The sequence below is a fragment of the Heliangelus exortis genome, chromosome 2 (assembly GCF_036169615.1).
Source record: "Heliangelus exortis chromosome 2, bHelExo1.hap1, whole genome shotgun sequence".
Classification (NCBI taxonomy): domain Eukaryota; kingdom Metazoa; phylum Chordata; class Aves; order Apodiformes; family Trochilidae; genus Heliangelus; species Heliangelus exortis.
Window position 1 is genome coordinate 69924111 of NC_092423.1, and position 16606 is coordinate 69940716.

Below are 16606 nucleotides of genomic sequence, written 5' to 3' on the forward strand. Positions count from 1 at the left end.
TTTGGTGTATATTGAAGGGTCTTCTTCAGGGCTGACTGGACACAAATAAAAGTGCAGTGACCCTCTCTGAAGGGGAGAAGTGACTACTCAGCACCATGGAGAGACAGGATAAGAGGTGCTGTGAAGAACAATATATTCAGTGTACTGCTTAAAACTGTAAATATGAAATCAGTTCTTTCTGCAGTATAAATACTCAAAAAGTGATATGCCTCTCTGAGTGCAGTGAAGGAGCTACTGAATTCCTGCAAATAAATACCGTGGGGATTTTATATTTGTTTTTTTAACTACATATATTTTTTAAGCTTTATCAGTAGTGCAACCTTACATTTTTAATCTAATCATGTAATGATGACTACTGAAAACTAGAAAAAAAAAAAATAAATTAGAGTTGTGTGTCATAGCTTCACAGTATTATACCATTTACTTTTGGAAATGCAGATATATTAAACTGAATTTATTATCTGTAGAGGCTGGAGTTATATTTAAATGAGGATGTTTTTGTTTGCACAGGCAGATATAGCACCACTGATGGCTTCCCTTATTGGTGTACCTTTCCCCCTGAATTCTGTGGTAAGAAGAACAAATGTTCTTACATATTCTAGAAATCTTCTTGCAAAAGATGTTTTGAGGGCAAGACTCGAGGTCTGTGAGGGGGAGGATTATGAATTCTGAAAAATCCTATAGTATATGAGCACTGCTTGTAGTTTTAGCTTTATGTGTGTGTCTTAAGTTCAGAGCATAAACTCACTCTTTTATGTATAATATACTGCTTTCAATTGGAAAGGTGGCTGATCCCTCTAAAATCTGCAACATTATGCTCCTGAGCTACCTAACCATTTTTTGTGACTTTATTTTTTAGGAATGGTAAAAATGCAATATGATTTGAATAACACTTTATTTTGATCATGAAAGCTGTGCCGGTAAACAAACTGGTTTCTGCAGTTTAATATTTAATTATTTATTGTTTAAACTAGTGTACTGTCTTCAGAAGGTATCTTGTGCATCTAGTGAACAGTGAATGCCCTAATTATAATATAGTTTTTCTTTGAATTTCTTTGTATATTATTACATAGCCCAAAGGTTGTCTCACAAATATATAATTGACAATTGGGATTGTATGTGTGTGTGCTTTCATGCTATTTGTTCCATCTTTAAAACACCTATTTAGTGCACATTATTTGAAATATTTCTTCTGGAGAGTCTGCCCCAAATCCTGTCCCCCTGTCCTGCACTCACTGTTTATGTGAGGGAAGCTGCCTGACACAGGGTGGCAGGGGAGCTGCTCCTGTTCTCATCATGAGTACTGGATTAGTCAGACCCAGTCACATCTTTGGATTTATATTAGGTATTTAGAAAATGGTTTCTGATTAAAAGTTGAGGTTGTATTACTGTGTAGTGTATAATAATGACTTCTGCTATTTACCTTTTTTGCATTTCTATAGGAGCTGGGATATTATGAACAGTGTATAATGTTGAGAAATTATGTGAGAAGAGTATTTTTAAAGGAGTTACAATAGTTATTTCAGCAGTTACTTGAAGTATTCTTACTGTTCATTTCACCTGCCATTCAGTTAGAGAAATTCCTGTTTCATCATTTAATTTTTTTAACATATTTTCACATTTTTCTTCCTCAGGGAACGCTACCTCTTGAGTATCTGAACAATAGTGCTCATTTCAAAGCAGAGAGCATATTTACCAATGCTGTTCAGATTCTTGAGCAATTTAAGGTAACTAAACATATGGTGAAAAAAATATTTATTTGAATAATAGTTAATGTGTGTAAAATAATTATACTAGGACTGTATAATACTGTATATAGCATTCAAAGGAATAAAACTGTGCATAATGTGTGAATCTGATTGACTAGCTGTGAGCCATATCTGAAGGAGTTTGAAATAATGTATTGTAAGAAGAACAAATAACTTTTTTTCTTGATTCTTAACATAAAAGCTGATGTCTATTGATGTTAATATTAACCTACTTGCAGTGTGTAGGAAGAATCTGTGTGCTGATACCTGAATAGGGAAATATTGCCTTTGTAACAGGGACTGGGAAACAAGGCTCTAAGTCAGGATCAGTACATAACCAGATCAAAAAGGGAACAGGCACCTGTCCTTTAAAGAAATTAAATTAGAAGCCTAATTAATTTTAGCTAATGCTGTTGTATCTGTTGTTTTGCTTTGCCAGTGTTCATCTCTGGCTTGATTCATCTAATGTTGGGATATTATTGTATTAGAAGAACACATATGCTGTTCAAAAAAACAAACAAACAAAAAGACGGTGGAATAAGAAACAGTCCAAAATCCAAAAATCAGTTTTGGCAAGACATAGAAATGCACTAAAGGAAAGCAGTCATCTCCACAGGCAGGAAGCTGAGCCACACAAGAATTGTTGCCTTGTCAGGAAATCCATGTGAGGGGTGGTGGAACAAGAGAGCTATCATGAGAACCTGCAAGTGATTAGCACCATCAGCACTTTCTGTCCCTTGAATGCCAGGTTTCCAAATCTAGTTTGTGTGGAAATCAGGCTGGCAGTGTCAGCAGCAGAGTCACTTCCAAATCTATGGTGGAAAGCTGTCATGTAGCAGAAGTGGCTGATGGGCTAGACATGATGTTGAAGCATGCTGATATAACCTCCACAGCTGGAAGACCTCTACTTTAAGAATTAATGATGTGACTCATGTCTTTTTCAGTTAAACTGGTGTCTTGGATATTAGTTAAAAAAAAAAAAAAAAAAAAAATTCTGTCATTTTATAGTGCTAAATTATCCCTTTTTCGTTGACTTCCATCTTTCTAGCATTGTTTTAGAAGGATCATGTATGAATTTCCTTTGCATTTCTCTGCTGAAGCAGAAGCAGCACACTGATTTAGACATACCAAGTGGGTTTTTACTGTTCCTGTGATGGACTGACCTGACCACACTTTGCACTCTAGGGAGTAGGATGTTGCTTTGGATGGATAGGATGAGACATGTAGGTTACTACTACAAGCTGTCAGGTTTATGGGAACAATGCTGTTAGAAAGTTCCTGTCTGTGCTTTATGCCACCAGTCAGACTTGAGTCAGGCTGCTGCAGGAGGCCTTAAAGATGTTTTGAAGGGCTTTGGCAAAGTGGTTCTGACAGCCTCAAAACCTTTTATTTTTATCCACGTGCAGGTTAATAGATCCAACAACATTGCTTCAGTGTACAACTTCCCGTCTGTCATACATAATATTAGTTTCATAGAGGGAGGTTGTCACTGAAGTCTGGTAGCACGAACTACAGAAGTCCTTCTGTGAAAATCACTGGGCAGGGAGTGATTTATTTTGCTTACTTTAGAGCAGGTCTAGGAATGATAGTTTAGCACTCAGAGGAGTCACACATCCAAGAGTTTAACACCCCGTTTCCCAGACAATATACCAACAGCGTGATTTCATGTCTTAGAACTCTCCTGTTATTTTTAGTTTCATTCCTGATAAAATTCTTAGTCTTGTTGCAACTTGCGTATAATGGTTTAATGTTTTTAATGCAGGTTAAGATGAGTCAGAAAAAGAAAACTACATTGTCATTTTTGTTCACACCATTCAAGTAAGTGCCTGTAAATACTAAGTACATTTTACCCGATTGTTTTTCTTATGAATGTGGTACTTCAGGGAGATGCAATAACAGTATAATTCAGTCTTTTTTAAAATTATAATGTTTATCTAACTACCAAACTTTGCATTAGAATGAATTCTCTGTGATTATTTTCTATAGAAAAATTCTGGTTAGAAGTAACTTTAAAAAAAAAAATCCATTCCTTACATTTAGTCTTCCATTAAGGGTTATTTGCCTAACATTTTTTGGTAATATAGCTATATATAGACTTCATGGTAGTTTCAACTGACTTTTGTTTTTTTTCTTATCATCTTTTAGCATTCTTTGAGAGGTGTAAGTCCTTATCACGTCAGGAAATACAATCTATTCTGATTTATTATATGTAAAAAATTGACAATTTTTTCTTCTGTGATACATAATGAAAAACAAACAAGTAAAATACCTTACATCCATAAGAGAAGCTCAAAATCTTAAGAATTTTTACTGCCTAGTGTTACTGTTTCCAGGGCTGGGATGGAGCCTCTGTAATGATGTGTGTATCTGCTAGTTTTGTGTTCCAGTGTATGGAGCAGTTACTGACCTGCTCACCTTTCAGTCTTATTCAATTAAAGTGGCTTTTTCTTTATCCTCTGAAAGGTTTTTGAAGGTTTTGGCATGGGTGCACGTGATCCTGTTCAGTTCTGCTTCCAGTTCGTGGAGTGCTCTGGAAACACTTTGTCAACATCACAGGAGCAGCTGTTTTCCTGTGGGAAATAAAACTGTTGATAATTAAGATCTTTAAATCATAGGAACAGTAAGAAGTAGTTGAATCTCTTCCTGTGAAGTACTTTTAACTGCTAAACAATGTTGCTGTCTTTCTGAGCAGAGATTTACTATTATTTTATACCACTGGCTTCTTCAAAGGGAAAGATTCGAGACAGTCTCTGAAACAAAACAATATCAGGCATACAATGAATGGGTTAGGTCAAATTCCAATTAAGAATGACAGGTGCATTATAAAAATGTTTACTTCTCTGTATGGAACAAAAATGCTGTATAGAAAGGATAGTCAGTCTTCTTGCATCCTGTGGGGATGACTACTTAATTTTACCACACTTGCAAAATTTTACTTTTCCCCAAGAAAAAAGACTGATTCTGTAAAATGGGATGTGTTTTTCTTAATGCTGAATTTATCTTGAAAAGAACTAGTTTTATTGGTTGCCTTATGGGCCAGTGTCTTTCTCTTTTTATGATATGTTGGACTGGTTTAAGCGGAAATAATATTTATCACTTTATAAAGATGAGTAAAACTTGATATGCACATATTGCTACTTTTGCATGGTCCACTGCAAAAATAAATCTATCTTACTTTCTGTAGGTATTCTTAGAACTTACCTGAATCAGAATGTTATTAATGGTCCTTCCAAGAAAGGTTTTTGTGTGAGACCAAAATAATTCCTTCCATGTGGGAACCACTGTGACACTTTTTTTTGGTGGTAGATTTAAAGGTATAGAAGGGAATAGATGCTTTACCTTTTTTAGAAGTTAAAAAGGCAAGATTAGGGATAGCTAACTCCTGTGTCTGGAGCAAAAGGTCTCTGTATACTGTGCTGTGTTTCAGAATAATTGGTAATGGTATGGAAATTGAATTTCTGCACAACTATATACAGTATTCAGACTTGTCAGCCCAGATTTAATGGCAGGTTTGTCATCAAATATGCATTAATCTATGGTTGGCCTTGCCTGCTACAGCATCTGAGTGCAGTTCTGTGCCATGTTTCTGCTAGGCATTACTGTCCTTTCATTGAGACAGGAATAGCTTCTTCTACCAGTGTTCATTTATTTGAGTTGTTGTACAAAGGGATTTCATCTTTTTTAATTCTTTCTGGTGCCTACAATCTGTAACTTGAAGCACAGAAATTGCATATACCATCATAATGCCTTATTCCTTCCTAGTTTGTTGAAGGCTAGTGAGGGTAATTAATGTCTGAATTACTTTGGGACTATCAAATTATGTGGAAATTAGAAATGTAATTATTTTGTTTTGTGATATTAGAGATTTTACCTAGATTTCAGCATTTTGATAACCTGAAAATGAACAAAGGTATCTCTCAAATGTCTTAAATGTCTTTCTTAAATTATTTAAATTACATTATGTAATTGGATGAAGTCTGTGTAACAGAATTGTAGATATGAGTTCCAGAAGAAATCTGAACCTAAAATTTCAGATTGAGATGCTCTGGTTTCAGAGACGTTGATATATTTACTATTGAAGATGTACGTATCTGGGAGGGAGAATAAGTTCCCAAATAACATGCTCTGTAGCAACTACAACTTAACAAAACCTCAAGTTAATTTTTCAGTCAGAAATAGCATGAAAACCAAATTCGTTTAATGTTCCATGGGGAAAATCCTATTCCTGAGCTTGAATTTGATAGAATCACAGAATGGTTTGGGTTGGAAGGGACCTTCAGAGGTTATCTAGTCCAAGTTCCTTGTGAGCAGGGACATTTCCAGGGACCAGGCTTCTACCACCTCTCTGAGCAACCCGTTTCAGTATTTCACTATCCTCATTGTAAAAAAATTCTTCCTTATGCCTAGTCTGAATTTCTCTCTTTTTGTTTAAAGCCATTGCCCCTTGTTTTATTGCAAGAGGCCCTGCTAAAAAGTTCATCTTTATCTTTCTTAGGAGCCCCCTTCAGGTACTGGAGGGCCACAACAAGGTCTGCCTGGAGCCTTCTCCTCTCCAGCAACCCCAACAGTCTCAGCCTGTCCTCAACAGTAGAAGTGTTTCCCTCCATTTGGTCATTTTTGTGGCCCTGCTCTGGACTTGTTCCAATAACTCTGCATCTTGTGCTGAGGAATACAGGGCTGAGCACAGTACTCTGGTGTTTTATTACCAAGTTACTAGAAAACTGTTCATGACCTTCAGATCCGGTGACTTTAAAAGTAGTGTTTGTGTTGTATGTTGAATATATTGCACCACAAGCATTAGGCTAATTCACACATATATCCATATATATATTGAAGGCCTATTTTTACTCATTCTTTACACAATACTGGAAACAGAAAATGTCTTGAATTTATATACGCCTTCTAATTTCCACAGGGAATCTTGTCCCTAGTAGAAGCATGGTTGGCACAATGGACAGGGAATGAAAGAAGTCACTAGGCATGTGCCCTTTCTTATTTGCATCTAAATTGTGTCTCTCTGAAATCTGTCAGGTGTAGAATGATGAAGATGATGGAACTGATCATTGTGTTGTGTGATAGAAACTTCAGTGGTGTCTACTTGACCAGGTTTGAGGCAGGTTACAATTCAGATAACTGTATCTATAATAAGGATGAGTCTGGCTGCCAGTAATGCCATTTTCATTTTCTCAAAGTGCCCTTATCAAGAAACAAATCTGTGTAAAAGCATATCTTAAGGCTACCTGTGACACTGTTGAGAATGCATTTCAGAAAGAGCCCAGCTGTAAGTGTCAGCTGGTTCTGCCAGGTAAGGTACACAGTCTGCTTCCGGGGAAATGAGTAAGAAGAGCAGAACAGTGTGCCTTACTGGTATTGAACACTTGCTCAGAAACTTTATCTGCAGTTCCTGTTGGATACCTGAAGCGATTTACTGTCTGAAATAAGTTTCCTTCCCACCTTGTTCTACTCCCTATTTTTTTCTCCACCCATGAGAAATACATGTTTTCAAAAATTATGTGCTTAGCAAAATCAGGAGCTTTTCTTATCAGGATTCTGAGACATAGGCACAGTGCTTTGACCATTATTTATAATATTAAAAGGTACCAAGATGCCAGATGCTTTGAAGAAAGAGCGAGAACAAATCTGAGGATTGCTGACAGAGGATAAGTGATGTCCAGGGTAGTGAGCTACCTTATTAGCTTTCTGATCATTTGATGAACCTCAAGGCAACTGCTAAGCTGGCTCAGTTCAAAGAGAAGTGTGCCAAGGGGCCAGATGCTCCTGTTGCAATAACATTCCCAAAGTTGGCATCTCTGGGCTGTGCAAGTAATCCTACAAGGAGTAGCAGGACGACAGTGTAGTGAGCTTAGTAGATGGGACACCAGTGTTGCACTAAAATCTTCTTAACCAATTACTGCAGTTTGATTATCCCAACAGGTACAAAAGATTTAAAATATTAAATTAAACAAAAGCACAGGAGTCTGTGTATGTGTGGTTTATACAGTGCTTTCAAGGAAGACTCTGCTTCCAGCTGTTCAGGTTCTGGTGCCTCACCAGAACCAGTAGTTTAAGAACCACCATATAAAAAAAGCACAAGAGATGAGCAACTGAACTGTAATCACTGCTTGCATTCCAATAGCTGTGCTTTTTCACTGAATGTCTTGAAGTTAATGTCAATAAAGGTTTGGCTTCTCTTAGGAGGAAACAACTTAAGTATCTTATTTAAAGTCAAGTTTGTATCTTCTCATATATGAAAAATCTCATACCATCTTGATGCTGTGTTTATGAAGCAACTTAATTGCTCGAATGCTACATTTTAATAATCCCAAATTCTTATTTTTATGTGCATAATGAAGTTATAATTTGCATAGTTATATAAAAAGTCACTGCATTTTTAATGTGCAGTATACAGCTATTAAACAAAAATGCACCTCTGCCTCACTCTATGAAAATGTAACTCCCTTTCCTCTACCTTCGATATGAATTGAAATGTAACTCTCTTAAACATTTGTACAAATTTGATGCAAGGATGCATCAATCATATAGACTGAGGCTTTGTATTTGTCATGGTGATAGAAAATAAAATAACTTTTTTGGTAATGTAGAATGTGTTTGAAGATGTACAGCAACTTCAAAGAAATGCCACATATACAAATGCCTTTCTTTTTTTCCCTTTCTCTGAAGACTGGAAATACAGCTCTACATTATTCCCTCTGAAGGCCTTTCAAAATTTAAAACACCAGATATTTCTGCAAAATTGACATTTGGAGCCAAGTGAAATAAGTGATTTCTCCTCTGACATTGAATGGGTCAGGGTTTCTTAAGATGACAGTAAACAGTACATCCTTTAAAGCATCATATTTGTGTTTTTTTGAAAAAATGCTGGTGTCTGAGATATTTGTGATACATATGATAATGCATTGCAAGAGCAAACAAAAGAATATCAGGAGGAAAGGGTAAAGCTATTGTGGTAAGGAAGGTTATTTCTAACAGTGATTACTTTCTCTGTTGGTTTGTCTGGATACTTTGTCTCTAGAGGAAACTTGATTTAGCAGGAACACTGATTTTTCTGGGAAGACATTTCAGCCCCTTTATCCTCTTATCCTGTGGTCACAAATGAGGGACAGGAGCTTCTGTCAACTTCTAGTGCAGTCTGAAAAGGCAGACAGCTTTTTTCTCTCTCTGCTTTGTCCCCACTTTGTTATCAGGTGGGAATCTAGGCATCAGCCTGCTCCTGGGGCAGCTGGTACAAGCAGACCAGTAGGGACACATTTAGCCTGTTCATGTCAGGGATGTAGACTGGCAGTCCTCTCTCCTCAGCCTCCACCCTTGGCTTTAAGAACTTGTGTGTATATTCATGTGGAAAAAAAATCAGAAATGTAGTGCTATAGAGACAAAAGTGCTCAAATGGAAACAATAGCTTTGTTACTGTTTAGAAGAAGAGAATAAACCTGATTGAATAGTAGATGTATGATCTCTTTAGGGAGAAATCAATGCCTGTGCTACAAAACCCATGTTCTTTAGCAAGAATGTCAGCTTCTCTTTCACTGAATGGGCTGTGTCTGAAACACTCTGTTAAATGCTGCTCAGGGAAGATGCAATCCTCTTAGAAAGCAGGCATCCTGCTGGTCTCAACTTTCAGAAGCATGCTCAGAAGCTTTTAGTTTGTGTGTGAAAAGCTTGCAGGCAGCGGCTTTTGTGCAGGAAGACCAGGCTTAATTGGATTTACTATCAAGTAGGAAGTAGGTAAGGTCTTTAGAAGGAGCTAAGAAGCTAATGTATAAGATGAAATATCACCAGATTTGTGTGTTTCTCTATTTCCTCGTATAAATCCCTTCAGCCTTTTCTTGAAACTTGTGGGGTTTCGTTCAGTGAGGGAGAAGGGAGAGAGTACAGGCAGGTGGTGAGGTGGGATGAGCAGAGAATATTCTGCACTGGGGCATGTGGTAAGAGACAATGCAAGGTTCTTTCTGGATCTCAGTAAGAAAGGCTTGATAACAGTTAATAAAATAGTGGTGTGGTAAGATAAAACAAAAAGAATCATAGAATGGTTAGGGTTGGATCATCTAGTTTCAACCCCCCTGCATGGGCAGGAATCCCTCCCACTAGACCAGGTTGCTCAAAGCCCATCCTGGCCTTAATCACTTCCAGGGACCTCCACAGCCTCTATGGACAGCCTGTTTCAGTGTAGGAGTATAGATTAATATTGATGGAAGAATATAGAAGAACATAGATGGCAAGTAAGTCAGATGCTGGGTACCCTGTGTTTGGACAGCACCGGGTGCAGCACAGATGGTTTTCCTCATGGTGCTACACGGATCCTGTCTGTGAAGAGGCTCCTTCTTTTGAGTCATTATTATGATATTGAGCTCTTATTATAATATTCTTTCAGGAAATCAACTCTCATAATCATTTTTACCATCAAATGGTTCAGATGAGAACTTCTTGCTCCACTTACAGAAAAAGATACGAACAGGAAGGCAGTGTAGTTGCTGGTGCAGAGTGGGAGCTGTCTGCAGGGTCCTCAGTGCTTACAAACTCACTGGGTTTGTACTGCAGCCAAGGTATTTGTGCAGCACAGCCTGAAGACACATGGGACAGGCAGCACAGAGCTGGGCCTGTTCAGGTTAACTGTTGTGTGGTTTCCTTGATGGACCCAGGTCAGGATGACTACAGGGGGCTCATGTTTTGGTGGCCTTGGAGCCCCCTCTGTTTGGTAGGTGCCCAAGCACTGCACAGACTGCCGCCTCTGGATGGAAAATGGTCACTATGGTCACTATGGTTTAGGTTTGGCATGCAGGGTTGTAGTGCAGAAGAGGACTGGCACACCACTGCATATCCACAATGCTGCAGATGTCTGAGTCCAGCTCGATGTATGACATGAATCTGTCCTACACTTTGTGGAGGTAAAGGCTGAGTTACAGCTTAGGTAGGGCACTGTTATTTAGGGTCAGCACCTGTCCCCTCCTGTACGGAAAGACTCTAAAAACGGTGTGTTTCCTTTCCTTCAAGGATCTCCATCTTCCCTATTAGGCAGTTTCCCTTTCTAGGGCTGCTGCATCGTGTCCAGTTGGCTTTTCAGCAAAATGCCTGCCCCTGTTCCATGCCTGCTCCTAGCATCTCAGTTCTGCTTTGAGAAGGCCAGAGGGACTGCCTCAGAGCCTGGCTTCCTCCTGCCTGGCCCCCGGTGTTTCACAGCTTGTCTGTAGCAGTTTGCATGCAAAATCTGCTTTGTGCAGCCCAGTTATCTTAATTGTTTCTCTGTTCAGTGAATTGGCAGCTGACAGTTAGCTTGCCCGGCTCCTTTTTCTCTCATCTCTGCTATCTAAAGGATTTACATAAATATCCTCGGGCACTCTGCTGTTGAATATGTGAATGTGCTGCATCAGGGACCGCTGGTTTGTGGAAATTAGAAAAGTATTTTAATTCCTAAGATTTGACAGTCCCCAGACCATTTGTAGTCAGACCACTTCCTGGGGCTTCACTGCTGCCCTGCTGTTTCTTCCTGAATACAAAAGCATACCTGGGCTGGTTTTTGCAATGTGTCAGTAAAGATGCTTTTTACTGTCTTTGCTCTGCAGAACTGTGTGTCCTTTTCCTTCCTTTCATTTGCTTTAAAGAACTAAAACCTCAGAACTTAAATCGGGAGCCTCCTATTGACTTTCTTACTCTGTTGTTTTGTTTGGTTTTGATTTTGCTTGGAGCGCCTGATGTATTGAGCAGTGCTTGTTAATGCTGATAAAAGAAAAAAGGTTTCAAAGATATCTCAGTACAATCCTACAGCTTGGCTGACTGATTTACAGTCTAATGCAGTAGTCAGAAAATCCAGAAATCACAAAAACCTACTTGAAATTTAGACACTCCCAAGACTGAAATTCCTGGCAGTGGAACAGCAAGAGAAAAGGGAGTACATAAAGTTGGGAGAGGGAATTCTAGGGCCCTAGGCTTTAAGAAGCTGTGATGAACCCCTTAGTGTAGGTTTATGCGGAGTATCTTTTCCTATAAAAAGGACGGTTTTAGCACACTGTAACATCGCTGTAATTTTTTAATCTGTAAAACTATGAATCTTGCTTCTGAATACTTTCTGAATGCAAACTAAGTTTAGGACTTGCCTGCTTTAGTTGCTTACCTGAATATATTTTAGTAAACAGTTAACATTCAGACTATGTAAACAGGTTAAGGATCACTGTTACCCACCAAATTGTTTAATCTTTGAAGCTTCATTCTTTGATTAAAGTTTAAAGATATACGAAGGGCTGTCTCTGTATCTCATATAGTATGTGCTTTGAGTCTCTCTTTGGCAGATACAGTAAAACAATTTTTTCTCTTAAGTAGGCACATCTGAAGAACTGAAATTGAACACATTTTGAGCATAATGTATTCTGTACTGCACAGCAAGTTCAACAAAAAGTAAACGTCATGGTTCTAGATTGATTTTTAAAATACCTATTAGGTCGATTTTACATGTTTTGCTGAATGAACTCAAGACTGTATCACTTGCCATTCACTATTTTTCTGAAAATTCTCTGCTGCTGATGGGAAAATGGGAACATTTTATATTGTACCTCTCGTTCTTCTCCTACAAGGTTATGCATTGTACCTTCAAAAGAAATGGTAGAATTATAAAGTTAGGCTAATTTCTGATTCCACCATTGTTAATATAAAGCCTCTGCACTCATGGGTTGCTAACGGGGGTGAAGCAGGCACAGGCATGCAATCCAGCTTCTGCTAAATTAATGGTGTTCAGTGCAAGAGTTCTGTCTCTCCCCTTGCTCACCTGATGCTTTCTGAGGTGCCACCTCTGTTGTACGGTGAGGATGTTTGAAGGCAGCCCTCATGAAAGACTGACTTTGTGAACCCTCTTGCTGCTTTGAAAAAGTGTTATTCAATTACTTGTATTACTTTTGAACAGCAGTTCCGTAAAAACATCAGATCAGTCTTGTATCTGAAGTTTCGTTTTGCCAGCAGCAGCGATGTGGATCAAAACAGCAATAGTAGGTCCTGTAAGTACTATTTCAGCTGATGGCAGAATTGCTGGACTGAAAGCTGTCTTTACTTAATCTCACATCCCTCACAGAGGGATGGGTGGCAGAGTTGGGCATGCTCAGCTGCTTCTCTTGCAGCTTGTCTTCTGCAAATCTAATCTCTCAAAATGTTGTAGGAGGCACAGCATTTTTTTTTTTTTCTGATGGGGAGGGTGAGGAGGCAGTGGTAGAAGGCTGTAGATGTGCATGAGCTGACAATAGGTATATGACGTTTGTGTGTGTATAGTGAAGCAGCTGAAGTAAATTTTTTGTCATCTTACAGTGAGCTGGGCCAAGATCTCAGCCCTTCCCTTTGAATGCTGCATCTGCAGGTCTGCGATACATTCTTTTCACTTTCATTAGTAAATCTTGAGCATTTTAAGTGTTAAACTACTACAGATCCTAAGGGGTTACCTTATAGTAGAATTCTGGAAAATTTAGTTTACAATATGACTATGAATCATTATGGAAATAATAAAGTTAAAAATCAGGCAGTGGTGGGTCCAGGTGTATTTGCATCTCCTTCTACTCCAAGGCTTTGATTTCATGGTTTGACTGCAGCACTCTACTTATGTTGTTGGGGATGGTAGTTTCTGTCATGTGATGGTAAACAAGACTCATTGACCAAACAAGGGTCCCCTTGACATTGCTGTGGTGAACATACTTCATCACATTCTTCTTGTTAGTGCTGTCAGATAGCTTAGCTTATATGAAGCGTGAATGATAAGTTGGGAAGATTAATTTTGTCAGATATTCTTATGACAAGGATAGCTAACATCTCTGAAGGGATAGTTTACAAGCACTTGCATGATTAGCCTGATTGTTTTGTTTCATAATTAATTATGTTTATTCATGGATGAAGCTGTTGTTTCTGTCAGGAACTAGAAAGTTAATCTCTGATAGCCATTGTGGAAAGCTAAATTGCTCTTCCAGAAGCACCATCACTTTCTGTGAAGAATGTAATCTTGAATTTTTAGAATCCTGATGATATTGTGAGTGCATGTGTGTTCATAGTATAGGTGACCGTAGAGCTCCCAGTATTTAACTTAAACCTCAGAGTACTACACTTTACAGTTGCAGTGCCTTCAAGAAAAGACTGAGAGGTCAGAGTTGAGTCCCCTGACAGCATTTCCTTTTTATGTGTTTGCTAATTAATAGGAGAGAGATTTTTGTGTTATAGACAAAGTCTTCTGATTTTACTAGTCAAGATTATTAATCTTGATTTTGGTAGAATTGGATTTTGGCATTGGGTACCTAGTAAGTGCATCTACATACATATCTTAATTTTCTTTATAGAGTTCCAGTATCTTTCTAATAATGATCAGTAAATTCACTTCACTACTATTAATATTAGTTGCGTGTGTACATTAAGTGACCTTGAAAATACAGTGACATACTAGTAGTGCCTCTGGCACAATGCATACTAAAACACAGGGAAATACTCTGATCAGTTTATTCTTTTCTAACACTATGTCTCACATTTAAAACCTCCTAAATAGATTAAGTTAAAATTGGGTTGTGCTAAGAATAGTACAAGCTTTAACTTCTCATATTTAGATTTTCCTTGTGGTTTTGTTTATCTCTGTGAGTCTTGTAGGTTTTATAGAACCACTGTTTCTGAAGTTCCTGGCTTTCTTTCTAGAGGCAACTTGCCCCTTCTGGCTATGGCTCAGCTTTGTCTTTTTATGCTTTCTACTGCATCTACCGAGGGATCCTTTTAAATATGTCATTTTTTTGTCAGCTTTAGGAAGTGATTTGGGGTCCTCAGTGTATGGTAAACTGTGTATGGTGAACTATACCCATTTCTTAACTGAGAGATAATCAGGATATTTGGTGACTTTTCTTTCTAGTCTGATGTGAGATGCAGAAATTCTCAAATCACTTCTTTGAGATTTTTCTTAACAAAGAAGCAAAAAATACTTTAAGATGATGTCTCATCAACCTTGAGTTCAGGATGAAACTTGCATTTTGATACACTTATATATAAACAGTCCTTAGTTTCTGGTGAAAGTCATAATTTTTACAAAAACAATCTATAGACAATTCTAAATTCAAATGTCTTGAAAAGCAGGCATATGCAAGCGAGGTAAAATGTGTGGTGTGATGTTAGCTACTGAAAATTAACAGTGCACTTGTTAATGGTAGCCCTATTTGACAAAATAATTGCCTTCTGCATTTGACTTATTGAAGCTTTGCTGTTTAAAAAACCCATTTATTCTGTTGCACTATCCATGTCCAGTGATCCCAGGTGCTGTTATCTTTAGAGGAATAGATAAAGGCTATTGTTCATTAATAATAAACTATTCATTGAGAGCAAAAAGATAATTAAGAGGTTTATAGTTAAATGACTAAAGATATAAATGAAAGATAATTTTAACTTATTTAAAAATGCATTGAATATGACAAGGATTAAATCCACGGAAAATAGTATGTATAAAAAAATAAAAATGAGACAATGAACACAGGAACATTTTGGATGTATTGAAGTTCTAAATAAAGCTGCTTAATATTTATTCCAGATTTTAAAAAATCTTTACCTAAAAGCTAACACATGGGGTTTTTTTACTTTCTTTTTTTCTCTATACATGGTGAAAACTCCCATCCTGGTGTTTTGCTCCTTTTCCCCTGCCAAGAATCCTAACAAAACCTGAGGGTTTCAGGTTTCCTTGGGGCAGTACTTAGGTCTGGTTTGCCTACTTGAAGAATTGATTCTAACTTGAGTATCATCATCCCTGGTGCATGCTCAGTGGCTGCATGCTGGTAGCCCTCGGCTTGTGGAGCTGTCAGGTTGGCTTTCAGAGGGACCTGTCATGAAAGGTGCAGGAATAACCAACATTCACTCTGCTGTTTTTCCACTCTGTTTCCTAGCATTATCTTTTTTCCCCCCAAAGTTACAGGGATCAAACGCTTATCGTCACCTTGTCATCATCTTTTCCTCTCTTCCTTTTTTTCCATGCAGCCCCTCTCTCCTTACTTTTTAATAGATACCATCCTTTGATTTTTTTTCTAGAATGAAGAGAGTCAAATATTTTAATACAGTTATTTCATTTGCTCTTCTCAAAAGTAAGATACATCGCTACTGTTGTTATCCAATGTTTGGGAAGACTCCTGCACAATACTGCTGTCCCCTGAGCTCATGGAAACAGTGCCACAACACACCAACATTTTGTTAGTAGTAAAAATTCAGGCACAGAAGCCTTTAATATATTCTAGGGCTTGAAAAATGATACATATATATTGATGATATATCAACTGTTTCTAGGCTGTAGGCAGGAGTGGTTGGTTCCCAAGTGTTTGGGAGCTGCAGGAAGGAGCAGTTCCATGCGGTATTTGCATAAGGTCATGACTTGCCCCTGTGGCTCATCCGAGTGACCACAGAGGTGATTGCTGCTGGTTTAATTAGTAGGAGTGAGACCCCAGGGCCAGTCCTGATTTGGTAGTGCCTGAAACATGCAGTTGGTGGTTGTGTATGAGACATGTGAAGGAGCATGTGTGAGGGAGGGAGGCATGGAACTGGGCCATTACCATCATGTGCTGGGGATGCGGAGGTGATGCTGTGCCACAGCAGTGTTGTGGAAGGTGTGAAGGAAAAAAGCTATTATGTGTCCATCAGCTGTCAGAAGGTTGTGATTGACTCATGAGAGTTTCCCTGTGGTGCCTGGAGTCTGTGTTTTAACTTGCCCAAGGTAAATCTGGGATCCCCTGGCCTGCCACTGTCCTTAACTTGGAAAAAAAACGGCACAACAGAAGTGGCTCCTTCCCCCTTTTTTTTCTGGAAATTCCTTGACTGGCTTGTTTCTCCATGTTGCTACTTTATTTAAGGGAAGAATTGTAGTA

General features: G+C 38.3%; 1 protein-coding gene across 4 annotated transcripts in view; it reads left to right on the forward strand.

The window, feature by feature from the left end:
- Positions 1 to 16606, forward strand: part of PIGN (phosphatidylinositol glycan anchor biosynthesis class N) — a 102458-nt gene that overhangs the window by 44723 nt on the left and 41129 nt on the right. For all 4 annotated transcript variants that reach the window (XM_071736621.1, XM_071736617.1, XM_071736619.1 and 1 more), the window contains exons 10-12: positions 511 to 570; positions 1635 to 1727; positions 3511 to 3566. In XM_071736621.1, the coding sequence (XP_071592722.1) occupies positions 511 to 570; positions 1635 to 1727; positions 3511 to 3566 (209 nt within the window). The remainder of the gene's footprint in view (positions 1 to 510; positions 571 to 1634; positions 1728 to 3510; positions 3567 to 16606) is intronic.